This window comes from Heterodontus francisci, chromosome 26 (genome assembly GCF_036365525.1).
Source record: "Heterodontus francisci isolate sHetFra1 chromosome 26, sHetFra1.hap1, whole genome shotgun sequence".
Lineage (NCBI taxonomy): Eukaryota > Metazoa > Chordata > Chondrichthyes > Heterodontiformes > Heterodontidae > Heterodontus > Heterodontus francisci.
The window spans coordinates 73,743,802-73,770,254 of NC_090396.1; the positions used below are offsets into that span (position 1 = coordinate 73,743,802).

At 45.2% G+C, this 26,453-nt stretch overlaps 2 protein-coding genes across 3 annotated transcripts in view; both read left to right on the forward strand.

Annotated features, from left to right (window-relative positions):
* Positions 1 to 26,453, forward strand: part of LOC137384469 (ran GTPase-activating protein 1-like) — a 752,042-nt gene that overhangs the window by 564,188 nt on the left and 161,401 nt on the right. For both annotated transcript variants that reach the window (XM_068058587.1, XM_068058588.1), the window contains exons 5-6: positions 9,956 to 10,090; positions 15,511 to 15,669. In XM_068058587.1, the coding sequence (XP_067914688.1) occupies positions 9,956 to 10,090; positions 15,511 to 15,669 (294 nt within the window). The remainder of the gene's footprint in view (positions 1 to 9,955; positions 10,091 to 15,510; positions 15,670 to 26,453) is intronic.
* LOC137384470 (nucleoside diphosphate kinase) overlaps positions 11,218 to 26,453 on the forward strand; it is a 423,199-nt gene continuing 407,963 nt past the window's right edge. The window contains exon 1 of the mRNA XM_068058590.1: positions 11,218 to 11,229. The gene's annotated coding sequence lies outside the window, so the exon portion shown is untranslated. The remainder of the gene's footprint in view (positions 11,230 to 26,453) is intronic.

Consider the following 26,453-nt stretch of genomic DNA (forward strand, 5'->3'; position numbering starts at 1 on the left):
GAGGAGGTTACAGAGATAGGGAAGGTTGTGGGACTGGAGGAGGTTACAGAGATAGGGAGGGTTGTAGGACTAGAGGAGGTTACAGAGATAGGGAGGATTGTAGGGGCTGGAGGAGGTTACAGAAATAGGGAGGGTTGTAGGCGCTGGAGGAGGTTACAGAGATAGGGAGGATTGTAGGGGCTGGAGGAGGTTCTAGAGATAGGGAGCGTTGTAGGACTGGAGGAGGTTACAGAGATATGGAGGGTTGTAGGCCTGGAGGAGGTTACAGAGTAAGGGAGGGTTGTAGGGGTTGGAGGAGGTTACAGAGATAGGGAGGGTTGTAGGACTGGAGGAGGTTACAGAGATTTGATTAGAATAGAGATACAGCACTGAAACAGGCCCTTCAGCCCACCGAGTCTGTGCCGAACATCAACCACCCATTTATACTAATCCTACACTAATCCCATATTCCCAACAAACATTCCCACCTGTCCCTATATTTCCCTACCACCTACCTACCTATACTGGTGACAATTTATAATGGCCAATTTACCTGTCAACCTGCAAGTCTTTTGGCTTGTGGGAGGAAACCGGAGCACCCGGAGAAAACCCACGCAGACACAGGGAGAACTTGCAAACTCCACACAGGCAGTACCCAGAATCGAACCCGGGTCCCTGGAGCTGTGAGGCTGCGGTGCTAACCACTGCGCCACCGTGCCGCCCCGAGATAGGGAGGGTTGTAGGACTGGAGGAGGTTACAGAGATAGGGAGGGTTGTAGGACTGGAGGAGGTTACAGAGATAGGGAGGGTTGCAGGACTGGAGGAGGTTACAGAGATAGGGAGGGTTGTAGAACTGGAGGAGGTTACAGAGATAGGGAGGGTTGTGGGACTGGAGGTGGTTACAGAGGTAGGGAAGGGCGATGCCATGGATAACTCCATTAAAATAGCAAACAAAATAATCTTATACTAATCTGTTAAGTGTTCATTTGCTAATATCACAGTATTATATCTTTATGGTGTTTTTATTTTAAGATGTCTTCTTAAACCTCTGTCCCCTGTCCCCTCCACTCACACTTCCAACAAGTGTGAGGAGCTCATGGATTTCTTTGTCACTAAAATCAAGACCATCCAATCAGCTGTCTCTCCTCCATCCCTCACTTCCACTAGTCCACCTGGCCTAACTTCCTCTAATGCATCCCCCGTGTCCTAGCCCAAAACTTGCATCTTTCTCTAGTTTCTCTCCGATCTTCCCTCATGCCCTTGCTCAGCTCATTTTGTCCATGAGACTCAACTCCTGTTCCCTCGATCCTATTCTCACTAAACTGCTGATCACCCAACTTCTCCTCCTGGTTCCATGTTAGCCGATATTTTCTCTTTAGGTGTAGTGCCTCTCTCCTGTAAATCTACTATCATCACCCCTCTCCTCAAAAAAACAACCCTTGACCCCGCTGTCCTTGCAAACTACCATCCCATCTCCAACCTTCCTTTCCTCTCCAAAGTCCTTGACTGTGTTGTCACCTCCCAAATCCATTCCCGTCTTTCCTGGAACTCCGTGTTTGAATCCCTTCAGTCAGGTTTCTACCCTTGCCACAGTACCAAAACGGCTTTTATCAAATTCACAAATGACATCCCATGTGACTTTGACAAAGGTAAACTTTCGGTCCTCGTGCTTCTCGATCTCTCTGCAGCCTTTGACACGGTTGATCACATCATCCTCCTCCAATGCCTCTCCACTGTCGTCCAGCTGGGTGGGACTGCTCTCACCTGGTTCCATTCTTATCTGTCTAATTGTAACCAGAGAATCGCTTGCATTGGTTTCTCTTCCTGCTCCCACCCCATTACTTCTGGTGTCCCCCAAGGATCTATCCTTCACCTCCTCCAATTTCTCATCTACACGCCGCCCCTTGCCAACATCATCTGAAAGCACAGCATTAATTTTCACATGGACGCTGTTGACACCCAGTTCTACCTCACTACCGCCTCTCTTGAGTCCTCTACTGTTGCTAAATTATCAGACTGCTTCTCCGACATCCAGTACTGGATGAGCAGATCCTTCAGCACCTTCCAAACCCATGACTTCTACCACCTAGAAGGACAAGGGCGGCAGACACATGGGAACACCGCCACCTGCAAGTTCCCCTCCAAGCTACATACTATCCTGACTTGGAACTATATCACCGTGCCTTCACTGTCACTGGAAAATCATGGAATTCCCTTCCTAACAGCACTGTGGGTGTACCTACCCCACATGGACTGCAGCGGTTCAAGCAGGTGGCTCACCACCACCTTCTCAAGGGCAATTAAGGATGGGCAATAAATGCTGGCCTTACCAGCAATGCCACATCCCATAAAACAGTAACTAGTGGAGTGCCGCAGGGATAAGTGCTGGGGCCTCAACTATTTACAATCCATATTAATGACATGGGTGAAGGGACCGACTGTATTGTAGTCAAATTTGTGGTTGATACAAAGATAGGTAGAAAAGCAAGTTGTGAGGAGGACACAAAGTGTCTGCAAAGAGATATAGATGGGTTAAGTGAGTGAGCAAAAATTTGGCAGTTGGAGTATAATGTGAGAAAATGTGAGGTTGTCCACTTTGGCAGGAAAAATAGAAAAAACGAGTATTAATTACATGGAGAGAGACTGCAGCATGCTGCGGTACAGAGGGCTCTGGGTGTCCTTGTACATGAATCACAAAAAGTTAGTATACAGGTACAGCAAGTAATTAGGAAGACAAATGGAATGTGGGCATTTATTGCAAGGGGAATGGAGTATAAAAGTAGGGAAGTCTTGCGACAACTGTGCAGGGCATTGGTGAGACCACACCTTAGAGTACTGTGTACAGTTTTGGTCTCCTTACTTAAGGAGGGATATAATTGCAAGGGAAGCAGTTTAGAGAAGGTTCACTAGGCTGATTCCTGGGATGAAGAGGTTGTCTTATGAAGAAAGGTTGAACAGGTTGGGCCTATACACACTGGAGTTTAGAAGAATGAGAGGTGATCTTATTGAAACATATAAGATTCTGAGGGGGCTTGACAGAGTATATGCTGAGAGAATGTTTCCCCTCATGGGGGAATCTAGAACTAGTGGGCACAGTTTCAAAATAAGGGGTCTCCCTTTTATGATGGAGATGAGGAGGAATTTCTTCTCTGAGCAGGTCACTAATCTTTGGAATTCTCTACCCTAGAGAGCAGTGGAGGCTGGCTCATTAAATATATTCAAGGCTGAGTTAGCCAGATTTTTGATCTACAAGGCAGTCAAGGGTTATGGGGGGCAGATAGGAAAGTGGAGTTGAGGCTATGATCTTAGTGAATGGTGAGCCGCCTCAAGGGGCCGAATGGCCTACTCCTGCTCCTATTTTTTATGTTTTTATGAAAGAATAAAAATGAATTTCCTCCAAATAAATATTGAAAAGACTGAAGCCATTGCTTTCGGTCCCCACTCCAAACTCTGTTCCCTAGCTAGCAACTCCATCCCGCTCCCTATCAACAGTCTGCAGATAAACCAGTCTGTTCGCAACCTTGGTTTCACATTTGATCCCACAATGAGCTTCCGACCCCACAGTCACACCATCCCTAAGACCGCTTATTTCCACCAACATAACATGGCCTGACTTTGCCCCGGTCTCAGCTCATCTATTGTTGAAACCCTCATTCATGCCTTCGTTGTCTCTAGACTTGACTATTCCAGTGCAGTCCTGGCTGGTCTCCCACATTTTACTCTCTATAAACATGAGGTAATCTGCTGTCCGTGCCTTAACTCACACCAAGTCCTGTTCACCTATCACCCCTGTGCTTGCTCACCTACACTAGCTCCCAGTTGAGCAACGTCTTGATTTTAAAATTCTCATCCTTGTTTTCAAATCCCTTCATGGCCTCAGCCCTTCCTATCCCTGTAATCTCCTCCAGCATCCAAACCATCCGAGATCTCTGCGCTCCTCTAATTCTGGCCTCATGAGCATCCCCGATTTTAATCACTCTGACATTGGTGGCTGCACCTTCAGTTGCCTAGGCCCCAAGCTGTGGAATACCCTCCCTACACCTCTCCATCTCTTTCCTTGCTTTTCTCCTTTAAGACACTCCTTAATACCTTAAGCTTTTGGTCATCTGGCCTATTATCTCCTTATGTGGCTCAGCGCCTTGTTTTATAATGCTCCTGTGAAGCGTCTTGTAACATTTTATTATGTTAAGGTGTTATATAAACGTAAGTAGTTTTTATTGAAGTCGTTCAGTGTCCTATTTTAAACTCAGATGGGCATTACACCTTTATTCTTTAAGGCTGAATCTCCATACCTCCCTTCTGTTCATGACTGTGCTCACATTAACTTCATTCAGATTATACTGAGGCTCTGACATGGCCTCCAGCTCCCGACACACTGGGCTGAATTTTATTGGCCCGCTGCATTTTACTAGCGACGGCGTGACCTCGGTGCAGCCCCTCCCCATCGCATGGCGGCGGCGGCGCCACAATTAGCATATGGTAATGATTACTCACCTTTGCTGATTATGCAGCCCACCACCTCTCCACCGACACTGCCGGATTTTTTGTTGAACTGACGGCCATCACGTGCCATCCCGTTCACGATCTGAAAAGCCGGCGAGTCCTCAGTGTGCATTATGGAAGGAGTGGGGGGGATACACAGGGGTCTCACTCTGCATTATGAAAGGGAGGAGGGAGGGGAGATACACAGGGGTCTAACTCTGCATTATGAAAGGGAGGAGGGAGGGGAGCTACACAGGGGTCTAACTCTGCATTATGAAAGGGAGGAGGGAGGGGGGATACACAGGGGTCTCACTCTGCATTATGAAAGGGAGGAGGGAGGGGGGATACACAGGGGTCTAACTCGGCATTATGAAAAGGAGGGCGTCTGGGATTACTGGAGGGAAAGCTGTGCTGGCATGAAGGGAGGTACCATGTACCATCCCTCCGTTAACAGTGTACTCTCTGTGTTTGTGAGGGGGCAATGGCACACTAGGCACCCTGTGTGTGGGGAGGGTGCCAGAAAGGGCAGGAGCATTAAGGTTTTATGGATGGTGGGGGCAATTGATTCAGCTGGTAGGATCCTGGTGTGGTCATGCTGTGCCACTCTGAGTGTTGGCCAAGATGGGCAATGCCATGGCACACCACATAGTTGATCCAGGAAAATAGCTGATGTACCCGTCAACACCAATCCCTGCCCTGTTAGGAACCTTCGAATACATGCAGGGTTCAACTTTATTTATCACATGGAAATAGGTGTGGTTCATCTTACATTGTGTGATCCTCTGCATGTGAGGATCCCTATGCACACGAGGCAATACCAACAGGTAAGTGCGATCCACGTAGAGACCCCCGGTTGTGAGCAGCAGCCCCCAAGGGGAGCCCGCCATTATGGTTGCCGTACATCTACAGGCCCCACATGATATGCCATCAGATGTCAGAGCACTAGTGTCACAGGAGATTGTGCATATAGAGAGGGTGGTGACACGTCTCTGTGCCCTGCTCAAGGATGACCTGCAGCCCGTGTGCTCCGGTGGACATCCCATGCCTTTGTTCCTCATAGTGGCAGCGGTTCGCAAGCCTGACAACTCTGCAGCCTTTTAGGGGCCCACAGAGACCTTTGTGGGGTCACATAGTCAGCAGTGCACTGCTGCATCAGGGACGTCACCAATGCCCTGCACCGGAGGGTCTGTGAGGATGTCCGCTTCAGGACAGTCTCTCACAGCCAGGCCCACAGGGCCATTGGTTCTGGCACCATTGCCGGAGAACCATAGGTTATAATGTTCATAGACTGCACTCATGTGGCCATCAGGTCTACTGCCAGGCTATCACCATTAAAGAAGCCCTCTCAATCAAGGTGAAGCTGGTATGTGAACACCACAGATGGTTGCAGCGAATGTATGACCGCTTCTCAGGCAGCTGCCATGACACCTGGGTCTTGCACCAGTCCCAGCTGCCACCGCTGTTCACTGAACTGGCTCAGATGGAGGGGTGGCTTCTTGGAGTTAAGGGCTTTCCTTTGCAGACATGGCTCCCGACACCAGTGAGAGACTCCACCACAGCTGCAGAGGAGAGATACAATGTCAGCCACTGAGCTACATGAGCCATCATTGAACAGGAGATCGGCCTGCTGAAAGAGCACCTCCAATGCCTGTATGGATAGGGTGATGCCCTGTACTAGGGGCTGAAAAGACCAGCTCCTTTCTTTGCTGCTCTGCACATCTACGCACCCAATAGGCCTGGCATAATGAGGAGAGACGTCAACAGGATTCCTCCTTGGACTATGAGGATGCTGAGGACCTATAATATGAAAGACGCATGGGAGGGCAGATGGCACCCAGGCTCTGCACGCAGGGGTAGCAGTGAACTAGGGATGTACAGCAGTGGCTTATCAGCTGTCTGCTCCATAGGAACTGACATGAGCTCTGCAAGCCACACATCACCCTCGCTCACCTGCTGTGCACCTGTCCACATCTGCAGCATCCCTGTGTAAACCATTAGAGGCAGCAGCTGACTGAGCCAATGTCCCTGTCACTGCATCCATAGAGACGCTCAGAGTAATGGTGACATGGAAATGATGTTATTGCATATGTTGGCTCTTCTGAAGGGCCAACGGTGCAAAGGGATGTGACATTGGTGCTACATGCTGGCACACATCATTCACACAGAGAAAAGGACACACATGTTGGTGAGGAACATTTAGTGAAAGACTTATTTACATTGCTGTGACACCCGTGCATTCCCATTTGTGTCAGTGTGTTCTCTGTAAACCTCTGTAATATCTTTTATGGTCTATTTAAGTCACACGTCCTGGAATGTGCAAAATTAAGATTATTCACCCAGGTGCGGCACGCCTACAGGAAGGAATGTTACATCTGAGTGGGAGAAGAAGATCGCAGCTTCACAGGACACTGGGACACAGCGGGGTAAGTATGTGGCAGCAAAGCGGAAAATGCTGGGGTCACTCAGCAGGCCAGGCAGCATTTGTGGAGAGAGAAGCAGAGTTAACTTTCAGGTCTGTGAACTTGGACAAGTTAACTCTGCTTCTCTCTCCACAGACGCTGCCTGACCTGCTAGATTTCTGCAGCACTTTCTGCTTTGCTGCCAGATTGACAGCAGCCCCACTCTTCAGCAGTCAGGTAAGTATTCTTTGACAACTGTCAGGAAGCAGTTGCTGGGGCGTTTAAAATAGGGCCCCAGTACCTGCTGCACAGCTGTCAAAGACTCTCTCACTGCGCCGAACGTCCTGCCTCTCCCCACCTAATATGGGGAGGGCGGCTCAGCGCCATGATTCTAAGGAGCCCCTGCGATTAATATCGCGGGGTCTCGACGGCGGCCGGCGAATGCGGGTGCACCACCGAGTTCATAGGGTGCCGCCGCAGATGGCAGCGCCCCAATAAAATTCAGCCCTATGCGTGGCTTGCAGAGCTCATGTTGGTTCCTATGGAGCAAAGAACCTTTGTCTGATAAGCCACTGCCGTACATCCCTAGCTCACTGCTAGCCCTGCGTGCAGAGCCTGGGTGCCATCTGCCCTCCCATGCGTCTTTCATATTATAGGTCCTCAGCTTCCTCATAGTCTGAGGAGGAATCCTGTTGACATCTCTCATCATCATACCAGGCCTGGCCCCTATTGGATGCATCGTTGTGCAGAGCAGCAAAAAAAGGAGCTGGTCTTTTCAGCCCCTAGTACAGGGCATCACCCTATCCATACAGGCATTGGAGGTGCTCTTTCAGCAGGCCGATCTCCTGTTCAATGATGGCTTATGTAGCTCAGTGGCTGACATTGTATCTCTCCTCTGCAGCTGTGGTGGAGTCTCTCACTGGTGTCGAGAGCCATGTCTGCAAAGGAAAGCCCTTAACTCCAAGAAGCCACCCCTCCATCTGAGCCAGTTCAGTGAACAGCGGTGGCAGCTGGGACTGGTGCAAGACCCAGGTGTCATGGCAGCTGCCTGAGAAGCGGTTACACATTCGCTGCAACCATCTGTGGTGTTCACATACCAGCTTCACCTTGGTTGAGAGGGCTCCTTTAATGGTGGTAGCCTGGCAGTAGACCTGATGGCCACATGAGTGCAGTCTATGAACATTATAACCTATGGTTCTCTGGCAATGGTGCCAGAACCAATGGCCCTGGGGGTCTGGCTGTGAGAGTCCGTCCTGAAGCGGACATCCTCACAGACCCTCCGGTGCAGGGCATTGGTGACGTCCCTGATGCAGCAGTGCACTGCTGACTATGTGACCCCACAAAGGTCTCTGTGGGCCCCAAAAAGGCTGCAGAGTTGTCAGGCTTGCGAACCGCTGCCACTATGAGGAACAAAGGCATGAGATGTCCACCGGATCCATGGGCTGCAGGTCATCCTTAAGCAGGGCACAGAGACGTGTCACCACCCTCTCTATATGCGCAATCTCCTCTGACACTAGTGCTCCAACATCTGATGGCATATCATGTGGGGCCTGTAGATGCACGGCAACCATAATGGCGGGCTCCCCTTGGGGGCTACTGCTCACAACCGGGGGTCTCTACGTGGATCGCACCTACCTGTTGGTATTGGCTCGTGTGCATAGGGATCCTCACATGCAGAGGATCACACAATGTAAGATGAACCACACCTATTTCCATGTGATAAATAAAGTTGAACCCTGCATGTATTCGAAGGTTCCTAACAGGGCAGGGATTGGTGTTGACGGGTACAACAGCTGCTTCCTGCATCAACTATGTGGCGTGCATTGGCATTGCCCATCTTGGCCAACACTCAGAGTGGCACAGCATGACCACGTCAAGATCCTAACAGCTGAATCGATTACCCCCACCATCCATAAAACCTTAATGCTCCTGCCCTTTCTGGCACCCTCCCCACACACAGGGTGCCTAGTGTGCCATTGCCCCCTCACAAACACAGAGCGTACACTGTTAACAGAGGGATGGTACACGGTACCTCCCTTCATGCCAGCACAGCTTTCCCTCCAGTAATCCCTGACCCCCTCCCTTTAAGAATGCAGAGTTAGACCCCTGTGTATACCCCCCTCCTCCCTTCCATATTTCGGAGAGAGGACCCGCCGGCTTTTCAGATCGTGAACGGGACGGCACGTGATGGCCACCCGTTAAACAAAAAATGCGGCAGTGTCAGTGGAGAGGTGGCAGGCTGCATAATCAGCAAAGGTAAGTAATCATTCTTCTTTTTCTTTTCTTCTTTTGGGCCTCCTTATCTCGAGAGACAATGGATACGCGCCTGGAGGTGGTCAGTGGTTTGTGAAGCAGCGCCTGGAGTGGCTATAAAGGCCAATTCTGGAGTGACAGGCTCTTCCACAGGTGCTGCAGAGAAATTTGTTTGTTGGGGCTGTTGCACAGTTGGCTCTCCCCTTGCGCCTCTGTCTTTTTTCCTGCCAACTACTAAGTCTCTTCGACTCGCCACAATTTAGCCCTGTCTTTATGGCTGCCCGCCAGCTCTGGCGAATGCTGGCAACTGACTCCCACAACTTGTGATCAATGTCACACGATTTCATGTCGCGTTTGCAGACGTCTTTATAACGGAGACATGGACGGCCGGTGGGTCTGATACCAGTGGCGAGCTCGTTACCATATGCTAATTGTGGTGCCACTGCATGTGGTGGGGGATGGGGCCACACCGAGGTCCTGCCGCCATCGGTAATATGTGGCGGGCCCTTCTTGACCCCGGGGGTCAAGGCGGGCCACTCTCCGCAGCATTTTACCGGCCCCCGCGCCACGACCCATGGCATTGAGGGGCCGCTAAAATTCAGCCCACTGACTGTGCAGCCAGGGACATCACCTCACAATCGTGCCAAATCCATGCACATGCAATTAGCATACTTTATTCATGCCGGAGCCTCTGTGAAGAGCTACCCTGAACAAGGTGCCAATCATTGTTAAAAACAGCTGGCCAGGCTTCACATTGCTGTAAAAATATTCCATTCATGTTTCAGTTATACCTCATTAAGGACTTTCCTTCTTCCCCTCAACCCCCCGCTTTTCTTTTTCAGATTTTATCCAAAGCCTTAAAAGAGTGTCATGAGAAATCAAGTGCTGAGGGACAACCGTTGGCTCTGAAAGTTTTTGTGGCAGGCAGAAATCGTCTGGAGAATGATGGTGCTGTTGTATTAGCCGAGACCTTCAGGGTACGTAAGCTTTCAAATCCCTTATGAGAAAGAGGGTGAAAGATAGTTCGGAATTAAATAATCTCTCCATGACATTCTCTGATTTGTTTTATATATATTATATATGAATGAGATGCTGTTGAATGTAATTTTCCAGATTACGATGAAACTGCAGAAACGTCTGGCCTATATTTGTCACCTTCAATGAAAAATCTCCCTGTTCCCTTTTTAGTCGGTGTGTGAATTTTTTGCTCTTCCTTCCCCTTTTCTTGGGTTCTGTGCACTATTGCTGGGCAAGAGGCCTTGTTCTCAGGCTTCTGTTAATGATGATCAGATCAATTAGAGCGGAGCTGCGGTTTGTCTTCTCATGATGCAGCAATGTGCCATGTGCCTAAGTGAGACCAGCAATTCACTACAGGGATGATTTTAAAAATTCATTCACAGGATGTGGACTTTTATTGCCCTTGCGAAGATGGTGGTGATCCGCCTTCTTGAATATGGCCATGCTGCTTGGCTCGGCCATTTCAGACATGTAGGGCAGGAATGGTTAGGACAGCAGATTTCCTTCCCTAAAGGATATTAATGAACCAGATGGATTTTTATAACAATCTATAGTAATGGTCACCATTACTGAGACCAGCTTTTTAATTACAAATTTATTTAATTAATTGAATTTAAATTCCTCAGCTGCCATATAGTTGCATTTTAACTCATGACTCTGGATCATTCATCCAGGCCTTTGGTGCACTAGTCCAGTAATGACCACTATACTATTACACCTCATATGCATTGTGAGTATTTGGAACACACAACACCTAAAACAGGAGCTTGCACTTTCAACATTGTTAAGATCTCCCAAAGTATTTCACAGAGACAAAAGTAATACTGGAGCAGAGCAATGTGAATGGTGCTAATGAAAGAAGTGATTGAAGAGTTACAATTTAAGAAGGCCTTTGGAGGTGGACAGAGGACATTTTAACAAGAGTTTGATCATAGGGCCTGAGACAGCTGAATGCTGTTCTACCAGAGGCATAGCCACAATCAGATAAGCTATAGCTACACATACCTAGATTCAAAATGCCCATCCTGGAAAATAACCAGCCATGATACTTAGCAGGAAGTTTTATAAAGTCCTGCCCACATAGAGTGGGAGGAAGCTGGCAGCAGATAGGCTAGGTCACAAGCTAAATACAAACAAAGAAGATCATACAACTCATCCTTCCATATCTACAACTCATCTGCTCCATATAACCCCGCCAGCCCCCTCCCCACCCAACACAGCTTCCAATTGTTCCCTAAATTATTTTGGGGGCTCTGTCCTGAAGTTGGAGCCAAATATATCCAAAAGGGGGATTTTTCCTCATTTGTTCAACCTCCACACACAGAATAGGCATTTCCTCCATCCCTCAGATGGAATCTCTCCCAGGGACACTGTCTCTTTAAACCTTCAGGTCAGATGACCTTGCCTCAGCTCTGCTGACCCACATCCTGAGCTAGATCCTCCATTTTCTGCTGCAGAAACAAAAATAAGACCGGCCCTCGGTCTAGCAAAAGCTTGGAATAATTTTGTCTAAATTCAGTGTAAACTAAATTAACCAGCTAGTGATAAAATCACTAACAGCAAGTTAGAATATTACAGCGCAGTATAGGCCCTTCAGCCCTCGATGTTGCGCCGACCTGTGAAACCATCTGACCTACACTATTCCATTTTCATCCATATGTCTATCCAATGACCACTTAAATGCCCTTAAAGTTGGCGAGTCTACTACTGTTGCAGGCAGGGCGTTCCACGCCCCTACTACTCTCTGAGTAAAGAAACTACCTCTAACATCTGTCCTATATCTATCACCCCTCAACTTAAAGCTATGTCCCCTCAGTTGTTAGGCCAGCATGAAGTATATGAACTGCCTGCCTGTTTCACATGTGGGATTTGAAATTCTTCTAAAGGAAGAAAAGACTCTACCTAAAGTAAGAGACCTGTCAAATTTCCTAAGTATGTATTGTATTCAAAGACTCTCCATTCTGCACTTGGAATATCAACCCATCAAAGCAAAGTCTGGGATCTTAGCCAGGAAGGCTGTGGTCTTGTGAAACTGAGCTGGCTCCCACTGACTAAGTTGTTTTCATCTAAGTCCTCCTCAGCTCTGTTGGCAATGATCTGTTCCTTTATAAATGACTAAGACAAATGAGTGTTATTACCTCAATTCATTTTATCGCCTTCCTTGAAAATAGGTAGCATGTTGACTTGTTTCCAAATCAACGGAACCTTTCCTTTATTTAACTAGGACAACAAGTTAAATTGATAGCAGCTTTAACGTAGAAAAATGTCCCAAAAGCACTTCATGGAGCATAATCAAAAAAAAAGGATGGCAAGCTAAATAAGGAGGTATTAAGAGGGGTGATCTCAAGCTTGGTCAAAGAGGCAGATTTTGAGGATGGTGATAGAGAGGCAGAGGGGTTCAGGGAGCAAATCAGAGTGCGGGCATGAAACTTCCTCATGACTGTCAGCATTTTGTAGACTTTTTCCCTACTTATGTTTGGCACCCTCAATTGTATAGTCCACCCATAGGGATTTATTGCTTTTGACTCCTTTAGATTAGATTAGAGATACAGCACTGAAACAGGCCCTTCGGCCCACCGAGTCTGTACCGAACATCAACCACCCATTTATACCAATCCTATACTAATCCCATATTCCTACCAAGCATCCCCACCCGTCCCTATATTTCCCTACCACCTACCTATACTAGTGACAATTTATAATGGCCAATTTACCTATCAACCTGCAAGTCTTTTGGCTTGTGGGAGGAAACCGGAGCACCCGGAGAAAACCCATGCAGACACAGGGAGAACTTGCAAACTCCACACAGGCAGTACCCGGAATCGAACCCAGGTCCCTGGAGCTGTGAGGCTGCAGTGCTAACCACTGCGCCACTGCACCGCCCTGTCACTATTTCCACTTTAAGCCTATCACTATTTCCAAATCAGTGATGGGAAAGCATTTGAGTTTTGTTGTCGAACCAATGATGGGTCCCATACTACTGATGTCTTCTCTAGTGAATACTTCCAGGAAGTAATCATTCGATATGTTAACAATTTTTAATTCATCTTCAGTTTTAACCCCATTTTCAACCTTAAGAGATTGCAATTTTCCACTCTCCTGTTATAACTTAAAAAAGAATTTCTGGCTCGATTTGGTTTCGAAAGCAACGTTCATTTCTAATTCCTTCTTTGCCCCTCTGACTGTCTTTTAGAAAATATATTTTGAAAATTCCTGAATCAATACCAGTGGTTCCCTTGCTTCCTCCCTGCAGGCTTACTTAGTGCTTTTCACATAGTTTTAGAGCTACATTTCTTCAAGCTGCCTTTAATCCAGCCCTTATTATATATTTATCTTGCGTGCTCAGTAATATGATCGTAAAGGTTATCCATTCATTCTCAGCTGAAGTTTTCTTAAGTACATTGGACACAAAAACAGGAGGAGGCCATTTGGTCAATTGAACCTGCTCCATATTTCCATTAGCCATGGTAGATCTAGTTTTTAATTCTCAATTCCCTACACTTTCTGCATATCCCTTAATACCTGTAGTTCCATAGAATTTATCTCCTTTTTAAACATCTCAATTAACTTTTTGCATCACTGCCCTTCTGGAACAGTACATTGAACTTCCTCACACCCTGGAATTTCTTTTAATCTAAATAAATTACACCATTCCTTTTGGATCACCCTTTTAATCTGTGACTTAGTTTTTAATGGCTTATGTACCTATGACCAAAGCTTATTAACAAAAATCCTTCTGTATATCTAACTCCCTCCCACCCCTTCAGTGTTTCCCTGTTTAGATTATTCTCCCATCAGCAATTGTTACACTCAAAATTAATACCTCACACTTTGTTGCACTAAACTGTATCTGCCATCAGGCAACCCAATCATGCATTCTGTCTATTTGCAATTTTCTTTTCCACTCCGTCACTTGTTCATACGTTTTTTCTCTTTTAAATTTGTACACGTGACTGCTGATTTGCAGTTAAACTGGAACTGCTAACCAATATTTATGTATTCTCCTACAATAATATTTCTGTAGAAATGCTGACTGTAATTCAAAGTAATTAATTGTATGTGAAAAGCTTTGGATGTTTTCTGGTGATATAACAAGGTGCTATATAAATGTGCTATATATATATTTATATATATAAAAGTCAATTTTGCTTTCCGGTACAGAAAATTGCATAATACTTAGGAACAAGATGAAAGCAAAAAATGCTGGCAATCTGATAAAAGGTCACAGACCTGAAACATTAAATCTGTTTCTCTCTCTTCAAATGCTGCCAGACCTGCTGAGTATTTCCAGCACTTTCTGTTTTTACTTAGGAACAAGAACCTGGCTGATTATTTGTTCATAGTAGCGCAGGACATGGACAGCAATATTTGCACTCTGACTACTGTTTTGACTGAGATTAGCTAACTCAGCACAGACCTTGGATCAAACCTGGGCAGGTCCTGGAGTATATATACTTCAGTACAATACTCCATCAGGGAAAGGAAGTCTCCTATTTTCATGCCAAATGCCAATTTTCATCTCCCGTTATAGATTGCCAAATTTCTGATGGGAGAATTACACAATTGAGAATTCTGCCCTAAAACTACTCTATGGTGTCAGCCTTGGCTTGTTGAGTAGCACTGTCACCTCTGAGTCAGAAAGTCATGAGTTCCAGTCCCACTCCAGAGACCCCCTGAGCTCATAATCTACTACTGAGGGAGTGCTGCACTGTCGAAAGTGCTGCCTTTTGGTTGAGATTTAAACCGAGGCCCTGTCTGCCCTGTCAGGTAGGTGTAAAAGATCCCACAGCACTATTTAAAAGATGAGCAGGAGAATTCTCCCAGTTTTCCCACAGCCAATATTTATCCCTCAACCAACATCATTAAAATGTATGATCTGGGCATTTATCCCATTGGTGTTTGTGGGATTTTGCTGTGTGCAGATTGGCTGTCACGTTTCCTGCATTACAACAGCAACTACACTTAAAAGTACTTCAGTCTTTGTAAAGTGCTTTGGGATGTCTTGAGGTCACAAAGGGTGCTGTATAAATGCAAATTTTCCCTTAACAGTGGAACTCGATTAAAAGTTGTTTCTTGCAGATTTCTCTTGTGGAATTTAATCAATGGCGCTTCATCTGATGAGACTGGTTAAACATCATGTCTCATTTATATTGACTCTGGGAGAGTTGCCCTTTCAAACTGGGTTCTAGCAGATCACCAGTGATTGATTGTATGTCTGTTGGAAACCACTTTGCAATAAGATCAACACATATGTTCTGTCATTCACAAATCAGGCAAAGCCACAACTGCTGGCTCCCTGGCTTGTGTATAACACTAAAAATGGTACATGATTTAATGTCTCTGTGCTGCAGGGGACTTTGAAATGCTTCTTTTTTTTTAGCTGATTGGAACTTTGGAGGAAGTGCAGATGCCACAGAATGGAATTACCCACGAAGGTATCAGTGCTCTGGCCAGGGCTTTCACAAAGAACACCAACCTCCGGATCCTCAATCTCAACGACAACACCTTCACTGAAATTGGGGCGATCTCCATGGCAGAGGTATGTGTGCATCTGTGGGAGAGCTGTTCCTTCACCACTCCATCTCAGATGTTGCTGCGGACAGGCACTAAGTGGAGAAAGGAGCAGAGGGTGAAAACCAGGAATGGCGTAATCAGTGGTCTTACATAGTATTTACAGCACAAAAACAGGCCATTTGGCCCAATTGGTCCATCTCAGTGTTTATCCTCCACACAAGCCTCTTCCCACCCTATCTTAACCCCATCAACATATCCTTCTATTCCTTTCTCCCTCATATAGCTTCCTCTTTTTTCACCTCAACCATTCCTGTACTAGCATGTTCCACACTCTCAGCACTCTGAGTAAAGACGTTTCTTCTGAATTCCCTACTGGATTTGGTGGAAATCTGGGAGCAGAACAAACTCATCGCAGGATGGGAAAGAGTGAAAATATTTACCTATTAGTTTCTATCTTCCAGTTGGGATTGCAATGACTAATAAACCATTTACTTGTAAAATCCCCCTCCCTTCTAATCCAATTGAAGAGGCCTGGATAACACGGATTCTGGAGTTTTTTTTATTCCTTCCTGGGATGTGGGCGTTACTGGCAAAGCCAGCATTTGTTGTGCTTACTGGGCCATTTCAGAGAGCAGTTAAGGGTCAACCACATTGCTGTGGGTCTGGAGTCACATGTAGGGCAGGCCAGGTAACGATGGCAGATTTCCTTCCCTGAAGGACATTAGTGAACTAGATGGGTTTTTACAACAATCAATGTTAGCTTCATGGCACCATTACTGAGACTCGCTTTCAATTGCAGATTTTTATTAATTAATTGAATTTATTAATTAAATTTAAATTCCACCAGCTGCCATGGCAGGATTTGAACCCACAAACCCATAACATTATAGCCTCTGGATTACAGATCCCACTCTCTGGGACAGGCCCAGTGGCATTTTCAATATGCCACCATCTCCCCTGTGAATGCTTTAGTGCATGTCTGCAGGGGATTGTAAATGAGAGTGGTGAGGTGATTGAATGGTGGAAAGCAGGCAGATTTATCTGCAGCAGGATCTGCTCCTTACTTAAAGGTTTTCATAAGAAATTACAACGTATTTGTTTCTGAATAATGATGCGTGTAAATGGATTGTTTGTCATCTCTCGGGAGGTTAGCAATAACAGCTTGTATTTATTCAGTGCCTTCAATGTAAAAATCATCCCAAGTTGCTTCACAGAGCTATGAGGATGTAATGGACATTAAACCAAAGGAGGAGACATCAGGAGGACCAAAGAGGTGGGTTTCAAGGAACGGCTTTAAGGAGGAGAGGGAAATGCAGAAGCAGAGAGAGCTGTGGAGGGAGTTCCAGAGAGTGGGGCTGAGACAGCTGAAGCAATGGCTGTGAATAGTGAGGCAAAGATAGAGGAATATATTGAAGTATGAGCCAGAGTAATGAAGGGCTCTACGGGGCTTGTAAGCCTGGAGAAGTTACAGAGATGGGGAGAAGCAAGGCCACTAAGTGATTTAAGCACTAAAATTTTAAATTTGAGCAGCTGAGGGACCAGGAGCCAATCTAGGTCAGAAGAGAAGTTTAGTAGACAAGCAAGATTTGGTGCAGGGTAAGATATGGGCAGCAGAGTTCTAAAAGAGCTCGTTTATGGATGGTGATTGATGGGAGGCCAACCAGGAGAGCATTGGAATAGTTGTGCCTGGAGGTGACGACAGCACGGATGAGGGTTTTAATGGCAGTAGTGGTGGTAACAGGTGATGACACATACATGGAAGTAGACGGTCTTTGTGATGTAGAGGATACAGGGGCGAGTAGTTCAGCTCGGGTTTAAACATGATTCAGCCTTGATCTGTTTGAATGATGGAGGAGACTCTACGGGCTGAACAGCATCCTATTTCCTATGTTCCTATGTGTTCCTAAGATGCTGAAGTTGCAAACAGATTGGTTCAGCCTACAGAAGCTGTGGAGGAGGATAGAGTTGATGACAAGGGTACAGAGTTTGTGACAAAGTAGTTATACACTAAGCACTGGTTTGGGAATGGCACCTTTTAGAATGGTACAGGACTGATGAACTAAAAACAATTGTTTGTGAAGACTGGTGCGTATTTAGAAAGAACAAACTTGCATTTATATATCTCTTTTCACATCCCTAAACGATACACAAGCAATGAAATGGAGCTGTGAGAACTGAGTTATACTACCAGCTCTGTGCCACACTCCACCCACCAAGCGTCACACCACCTGCATTCACTGGAATCTGAATGAAAGCAAGTACGTGATGGCACAGTTGGACTGCTTGCGAATGTTTTAGGTTTTTCTTGTCAGTGGTTGCAGTCATAACTGCAGCCGTGTCAAACCAGCGCTGTATGCAACAATGTACAACTGTAGAATTGTAGAATGGTACAGCACAAATAGGCTGCTTTCTTTCACCAAATGTACCACCTAGCCTAATCCCATTCTCCTGCTTGCTGCCCTATACTCTTCAATATTCTTGTTCAAGGTGGTCTTTTCATCAGTGCAAACTGCCTTATAACTTCTACAAGAAGGTGCATCATTCCTATGGATGAAAGGCAGTAAGAAAGAGTTTGCATTTATGCAGCACCTTATCATGTTTTCAGTGCTTCATGTCCAGTGAACTACTTTTGAAATTCAGTCATTATGTAGTCAATGAAACTGAGTGACCCCAGACACCTTGAATATTTTTTGCTGGAAGTTAATGTGCCAGGTGTCAGTTGGGGTGTGGAAAAAAAGGAGGATGCAGTAATTATCACTACAGTAAAACATGCTAGTATACTAGAAAATCAATGTGTTCACACACAGAAAATACAAAGCATTTAAAATGTGTATGCTTTTTAATGCAAAGATTAACATTTGCTCTCACACATGTAAGAGTCCACTGGATGCACTTAACATTCACAGCTGAGATATAAATAATTCAATGATCTTTATGTCGTCATTGTCGACAGGATTAGTGCCGGAAGACTGGAGGATAGCAAATGTTGTCCCCTTGTTCAAGAAGGGGAGTAGAGACAGCCCTGGTAATTATAGACCTGTGAGCCTTACTTCGGTTGTGGGTAAAATGTTGGAAAAGGTTATAAGAGACAGGATTTATAATCATCTTGAAAATAATAAGTTCATTAGCGATAGTCAACACGGTTTTGTGACGGGTAGGTCGTGCCTCACAAACCTTATTGAGTTTTTCGAGAAGGTGACCAAACAGGTGGATGAGGATAAAGCAGTGGATGTGGTGTATATGGATTTCAGTAAGGCGTTTGATAAGGTTCCCCACGGTAGGCTATTGCAGAAAATACGGAAGATTGGGGTTGAAGGTGATTTAGAGCTTTGGATCAGAAATTGGCTAGCTGAAAGAAGACAGAGGGTGGTGGTTGATGGCAAATGTTCATCCTGGAGTTTAGTTACTAGTGGTGTACCGCAAGGATCTATTTTGGGGCCACTGCTGTTTGTCATTTTTATAAATGACCTGGAAGAGGGTGTAGAAGGGTGGGTTAGTAAATTTGCGGATGACACTAAGGTCGGTGGAGTTGTGGATAGTGCCAAAGGATGTTGTAGGGTACAGAGGGACATAGATAGGCTGCAGAGCTGGGCTGAGAGATGGCAAATGGAGTTTAATGCGGAAAAGTGCGAGGTGATTCACTTTGGAAGGAATAACAGGAATGCAGAGTACTGGGCTAATGGGAAGATTCTTGGTAGTGTAGATGAACAGAGAGATCTTGGTGTCCAGGTGCATAAATCCCTGAAGGTTGCTACCCAGGTTATTAGGGCTGTTAAGAAGGCATATGGTGTGTTAGCTTTTATTAGTAGGGGGATCGAGTTTCGGAGCCACGAGGTCATGCTGCAGCTGTACAAAACTCTGGTGAGACCGCACCTGGAGTATTGCGTGCAGTTCTGGTCACCGCATTATAGGAAGGATGTGGAAGCTATGGAAAGGGTGCAGAGGAGATTTACTAGGATGTTGCCTGGTATGGAGGGAAGGTCTTACGAGGAAAGGCTGAGGGACTTGAGGTTGTTTTCGTTGGAGAGAAGGAGGAGGAGAGGTGACTTAATAGAGACATATAAGATAATCAGAGGGTTAGATAGGGTGGATAGTGAGAGTCTTTTTCCTCGGATGGTGATGGCAAACACGAGGGGACATAGCTTTAAGTTGAGGGGTGATAGATATAGGACAGTTGTCAGAGGTAGTTTCTTTACTCAGAGAGTAGTAGGGGCGTGGAACGCCCTGCCTGCAACAGTAGTAGACTCGCCAACTTTAAGGGCATTTAAGTGGTCATTGGATAGACATATGGATGAAAATGGAATAGTGTAGGTCAGATGGTTTCACAGGTCGGCGCAACATCGAGGGCCGAAAGGCCTGTACTGCGCTGTAATGTTCTAATTCTAATTCTAATTCTAATTTTTTTTGCTAAGAAAATCTGAAATGAATAATAATTTGAACTTGGTGGCATAAAATGGAAATTTAGTACTTTAAAAAACTTTGGATTAATCACAAAATTTGATTAATCGACTGAATTAAGAGTAGTCTGTACACTTAACACACCTGCACTGGTTCCAATGTGCACATATTATGAGGGGTTTTGATAGAGTAGATAGGGAGAAACTGTTTTCAGTGCCAGGAGGTTCAGTAACCAGAAAACACAAATTTAAGGTAATTGTCACAAAAGCCAGGAGGGAGATGATGAAAAAATCTTTTATGCAGCACTTTATGATCTGGAATGCGCTGCCTGAAAGGGCAGTAGAAGTAGGTTCAATAGTAACTGTCAAAAGAAGCTTAGATTGATACTTAAAAAGGGGAAATTTGCAGAGCAGATGAGTTGGACTAACTGGTTAAGGCTTTCAAAGAGTCTGCACAGACACAATGGTCTAAATGGCCTCCTTTTGTGCTGTATGATTCTATGATACCTGCGCGTTCTCATATATATTTATCTACATGGCTGCATGGAACAGGTTAAGGAAAAAAGAAATTCACAAATGTTGAAAATCTGAACTAAAATAAGAATGTATTTATCTAATGCCTTTCACACCCTCAGGACACTCCAAGTGCCTGATAGCCACTGGTTTACTTTGGAACAGCAAACACTGTTCCTTTTTAGGCAAACGCAGCAGCCAATTTTAACATGACAAGATCCAACGCAAAGCAGTGAGATAAAGAACCGGTTAATCTGTCCTGGTAGTGTTGCTCGAAGGATAAATGTTGATCAGGGCACCAGGAAAACTCCATTCTCCCCTTTAATTAGGCAGACATGGCCTCGGTTTAACGTTTCATCTGAAGGGCAGCACCTCTGACCATGCAGCACTCTCTCTGTTCTACGCTCAAATGTCAGTGTAGATTAGCTGCCCATGTTTTTGAAGTGGGCCTTGAACCCTCCAACTTCTGGCCCAGAAGCGAGAGCGCAGAGGCCTCTGAGCCAAGGCTAATATTTATCTACGAAAAGCCTTACACTGAGAGCGGGGAGAAGAAAGACTGAAGAAATCCAGAAAGGTTATGGATTGGTCCTTCCTACATATGCATCTTTTCATCATATATATGAAACACTGCTCCAGTCCTATGGGGGCCCATTCCCCCAGCCCTTGCTCAGTTTCATTGGTGAGTGTGTTGGTACTGCTTGCTCAGATCCAGAGAAGTTCATTGACCATACTCGCATTTTCCACCTCATAATTTTTGAACACCTCTTTAAATGTCCCCTTAACCTTCTTTCCCCAAGGGAGGACAATCCCAGTTTCTCCAGTCTCTCCACATAACTGAAGTTTATCATTCTGTTAGCATTCTAGTAAAAACTTCATCTAATGCCTAACCAGTGATTTATCATTAGTCCCTTACTTTTGTACTCTGCCTCTATTTATAAAACCCAAGATTCATATGCTTTTTTTAACAGGCTTCTCATCGTGTCCTGCCATCTTCCAAGATTTGAGTCTGTGGACCCCCAGATATCTCTGTTTCTGAACCCCCTTTTAAAATCGTGTAGTTTAATTTTTATTGCCAACTACCTGTCCCTCAACTTCACACAGTTTGCTGGATTCTTCCTGGTTTTTGCTTTGCTGAAGGTGGCTCTTTTCCTCTTGCTGCATGTGAGAGAGGCTGCAGGAGATGGGGAAGAGGTGCTGTATCCCCGGGGAAGGAGGGCAGCTTGCCACAGGAACAGCATGAAAGAGAAATGGGCACAAACGAGACATGTCCGAGCTTTGGTACTAGCAGCCCGAGGAGAAGAATGGAACAATTTATAATTAGCAGAGGACCCCGATTGCTGCAATCAGCCTTTCATTATACCTATAATTATGTAAGGTGGGATAGACACATTCCAACATGGACAGAATATTTCCCAAACACATGAATTTAGTTGACAGTGAGGTTTAACAAATCGTAGGTCATGGGTGTGCACACGGTGTCACCACGGCTTAAAAGTGTTAGCAAGTAAATCAGTGCCTTTTTCAGAGTAAAAGGCCCAACAATCTATTGTTCTCCCCACCCACCAAAAATGAACTTGAGGAGCTCAGTAACTTCATAATTATTCATCTAAATTCTCTTTTATAATTTTTGCTATAGGACAGCTTCAAGGCTAGCATGGCAACATATTAAAGTAAAAATAATAAACTGGACTGAATAAATGAAATTAATTCAATCAATTTGAACTTAAGAAGAATATCAGAAAATACTGGAAACACTCAGCAGGTCAAACATCATCTGTGGAGAGACAAATGTGTGAGGTTGATGACTTTTCATCAGAACTGGAAAATACTGAGAGTTAACAGTTTATAAGCAAGTACAGATCCAGGGATAAAGTGGGAGAGGAAAGGACACAGGGAGAAGTCTGTGATAGGGTGCAGGTGTGCTATCATCCCTTCTTTATTGACTCACCCCTGCCCTCCACTTCATCACGAACATTCCCCTTTTTCCTCGCCTTGTATATGCTTATAATCGATTTAATTTCCAACATCTTCCAGTTGGAACAAAAGGTCATCAACCTGAAACATTAACTCTGTCTCTCTCCATAGATACTGCCAGACTTGCTGAGTGTTTCCAGCATTTTCTGCTTTTATTTTAGTCATTTCCAGCATCCACAGTATTTTTTTTAAAGAAGAATATCTACTGGGTTATATAAGTAAATAGGAATGACAGGATCACAATTGGGTGTGGTGTATGCAACATGCACATGAGATAGACCCGCGTACCATCCATAGTGAACACATATGCGGGAAGTGTGCAAAGCTTGCACTGCTGGAACAGAAAGTTGCACCGCTTGGAAGTCAGCTTGGACACACTCTGCAACATTCGAGAACCCCCCCGCAACACATGTTGCGGGGAGTGGAGGGGTGAAACTGGGTGATCATTAGCAGGCATGGTAGCAAACAACAGTCGAGGGTAGAAAGGGCCTGGCATGTGGTGCTGGATTTTTCTAATAGGTGCCAATGATGTGGTCAAGAAGGGTGACACAGAGGAGGGTAACCATGAGTAACTACAGGGCACTGAGGAGCAAGTATGCACGGGGAAACAGTAGAGTCATAGAGTCGTACAGCATAAAAACAGGCCCTTCGGCCCACCACGTCCATGCCGACCATAATGCCTATCTATACTAATCCCACCTGCCTGCATTAATTCCATATCCCTCTATGCCTTGCTCATTCAAGTACCTGCCCAGATGCCTGTTAAAAGTTGCTACTGTTCCTGCCTCCACTACCTCCTCAGGCAGCTCATTCTAGATACCCACTATTCTTTGTGTGAAAAATCTACCCCTTTGATCCCCTTTAAACCTCCTCCCTCTCACCTTAAATCTATGCCCTCTAGTTTTAGTCACCCCTGTCATGGGAAACAGACTCTGGCTATCTACCCTATCTATGCCTCTCATACTTTTATATACCTCTATCATGTTCCCTCTCAGCCTCCTTCGCTCCACGGAAAACAGACCCAGCCTATCCAATCTCTCTTTATAACTCAAGCCCTCCAAACCAGGCAACATCCTGGTGAATCCTTTCTGCACCCTCTCTAGCTTAATCACATCTTTCCTGCAGTGCGGCGACCAGAACTGCACACAGTACTCCAAATGCGGCCTAACCAACGTTATGTACAACTGTAACATGACGTCCCAACTCTTGTACTCAATGCCTCGGCCAATGAAGGCAAGCATGCCATACGCCTTCTTCACCACCCTGTCTACCTGTGTTGCCACTTTCAGGGAGCTATGTACTTGCACCCCAAGGTCTCACTGCTCAAGAACACTTCCCAGGGCCCTGCCATTCACTGTATATGTCCTGCCCTGGTTTAACTTCCCAAAATGCATCACTTCACACTTGTCTGCGTTAAATTCCATTTGCCACCCCCTTGCCCACTTTCCCAGTTGATCTATATCCTGTTGTAACCTTAGACAACCTTCTTCACTGTCCACTATACCGCCAATTTTGGTGTCATCTGCAAACTTACTAATCATGCCCTTTACATTTACATCCAAGTCATTAATATATATGATGAACAACAGAGGGCCCAGCACAACAACAACACAACACAACACTCCCAACAGTAGCACACCACTGGTCACTGGCCTCCAATCTGAAAAACAACCCTCCACTACCACCCTCTGCCTCCTATCACCAAGCCAATTTTGTATCCAATTTGCTAGCTCACCCTGGATCCCATGTGTTCAAACCTTCTGGACCAGCCTACCTTGCGGGACCTTGTTAAAGGCCTTGCTAAAGTCCATGTAGACAACGTCCATCACCCTGCCCTCGTCAATCCTCTTGGTCACCTCCTCGAAAAACTCAATCAAATTCATGAGACATGATTTCCCACGCACAAAGCCATGCTGACTATCCCTCATTAGACCATGCCTTTCCTGATGCATATAAATCCTGTCTCTCAGAATCCCTTCCAATAACTTTCCCACCACTGATGTAAGGCTCACCGCCCTGTAGTTCCCTGGCTTATTCCCTGCTGCCCTTCTTAAATAAAGGCACAACATTAGCTATCCTCCAGTTTTCCGGTACCTCACCCATGGCTAACGATGATACAAAAATCTCTGCCAGGGCCCCAGCAATTTCCTCCCTTGCTTCCCATAGCATCCTAGGTAGTAAGACTTGATAAATAGCCATTGTGAGGATTCTGTAGTCAGGCAGCTAGATAGCTTCTTTCTTAAATAAAAACAAGAAATGCTGGAATCACTTAGCAGGTCTGGCAGCATCTGTGGAAAGAGAAGCAGAGTTAACGTTTCGGGTCAGCGACCCTTCATCGGAACTCAACTCTTTCATAGATGTGATTCAGACTCCCAAATGGTATGTTGGTTCAGGACATCACTGAGCACAGGTACAAAAAGCAATTAAAAAAGATCATGGAAAAGTTGGCCTTTATCTCAATGGGGTTGGAATACAAAAGTGAGGGAGTGATGTTACAATTGTACAAAGCTCTGGTTAGACCCCATCTGGGAATTGCATTCAGTTCTGAGCATTCTACCTCAGGAAGGATATATTGGCCTTGGAGAATTGCAGCATAGATACAGCAGAATTGTACTGTGCCTTAAAGGGTTAAATTATGAGGATAGGTTGCATCAACTTGGTTTGTGTTCCTGTAAGTTTAGACGGTTGAGGGTTGATCTGATTAAAGTGTTTATAATGATAAAGGATTTTGATAGGGTGAATAGAGAGAAACAATTTCCACTGTTGGCAGAGTCCAGAACAAGAGGGCACAGCCTTAAAATTAGAGCTAGACCATTCAGGGCTGATGTCAGGAAGCACCTCTTCACACAAAGGGTAGTGAAACCTGGAATTCTCTTCCCCCAAAAAGGCTGTGGATGCTGAGGGCCAGTTGCAGCTTTCAAAACTGAGATTGACAGATTTTTGTTAGGCAAACATATCTAGGGATGTAGAGCAAAGGTGGGTAAATGTGGTTGAGGTACAGTTTAGCCATGATTTACTCAAAGGCTCGAGGAGCTGAATGGGCCTCCTCCTGTTCCTGTGATCTTGAAATCCGGTCAATGTCAGTGTTGTTCATGTTACTCAGCTCCATCACACATTTACATTTTAAACTATTGTTTATATTTAACAATCATTCACTGTAAAATATTGCAACAAACCTACAGCATAGCATTAGCATGTACAGACTCACTATTGTACAGAATTAACGCTGAGTACTCCTAACTTTGTATAATTATTGCAGAGCAAACACAAGTGGGTTCGATTAACTTGTTTTTTTTCTCCCTTCCATGTTTTGTTTGGTTTGGTTAAATTATGCAGAGTTTATTGTAGAATACTTACTCCATTAGGGAAATAAATCTTCCATACAAAAATATTTAGATTTGATGCAGTTAGCATTTTATAATTCACATTTCATGCCTCATCGAATATTTTAATGAAATGAGGACACATTGTTAAATAAATGCCTTAATGACTGGGTAGTTGCATGTTTCCCTGCCATACACAATCGCTATATAGAGACTGTATGAAAAATTGAGTGAGACATTTCATTATATTCCGCTATGAATGAGAATTCTTCAAGTTACATTGGAGATGAGAGGTTTTATAACAACAACTTGCATTTATATAACACCTTTAATATGGTAAAATGTCCGAAGGCGCTTCGCAAACAAATTTGATATCAAGGAGATATGAGAACAGGTGACCAAAAACTTGGTCAAAGAATTAGGTTTTAAAGAGTACCTTAATCAGGTAGAGAGAGGTAGAGAGATGGAGAAGTTTAGGGAGAGAATTCCAGAGCTTAGGGCCTTGGCAGCTGAAGGCACACCAATGATGAAGCGATGGATTCGGGTATGTGTAAGAGGCCAGAATTGGGAGAGTGCGGAGATCCTGGAGGGTTATAGGGCTG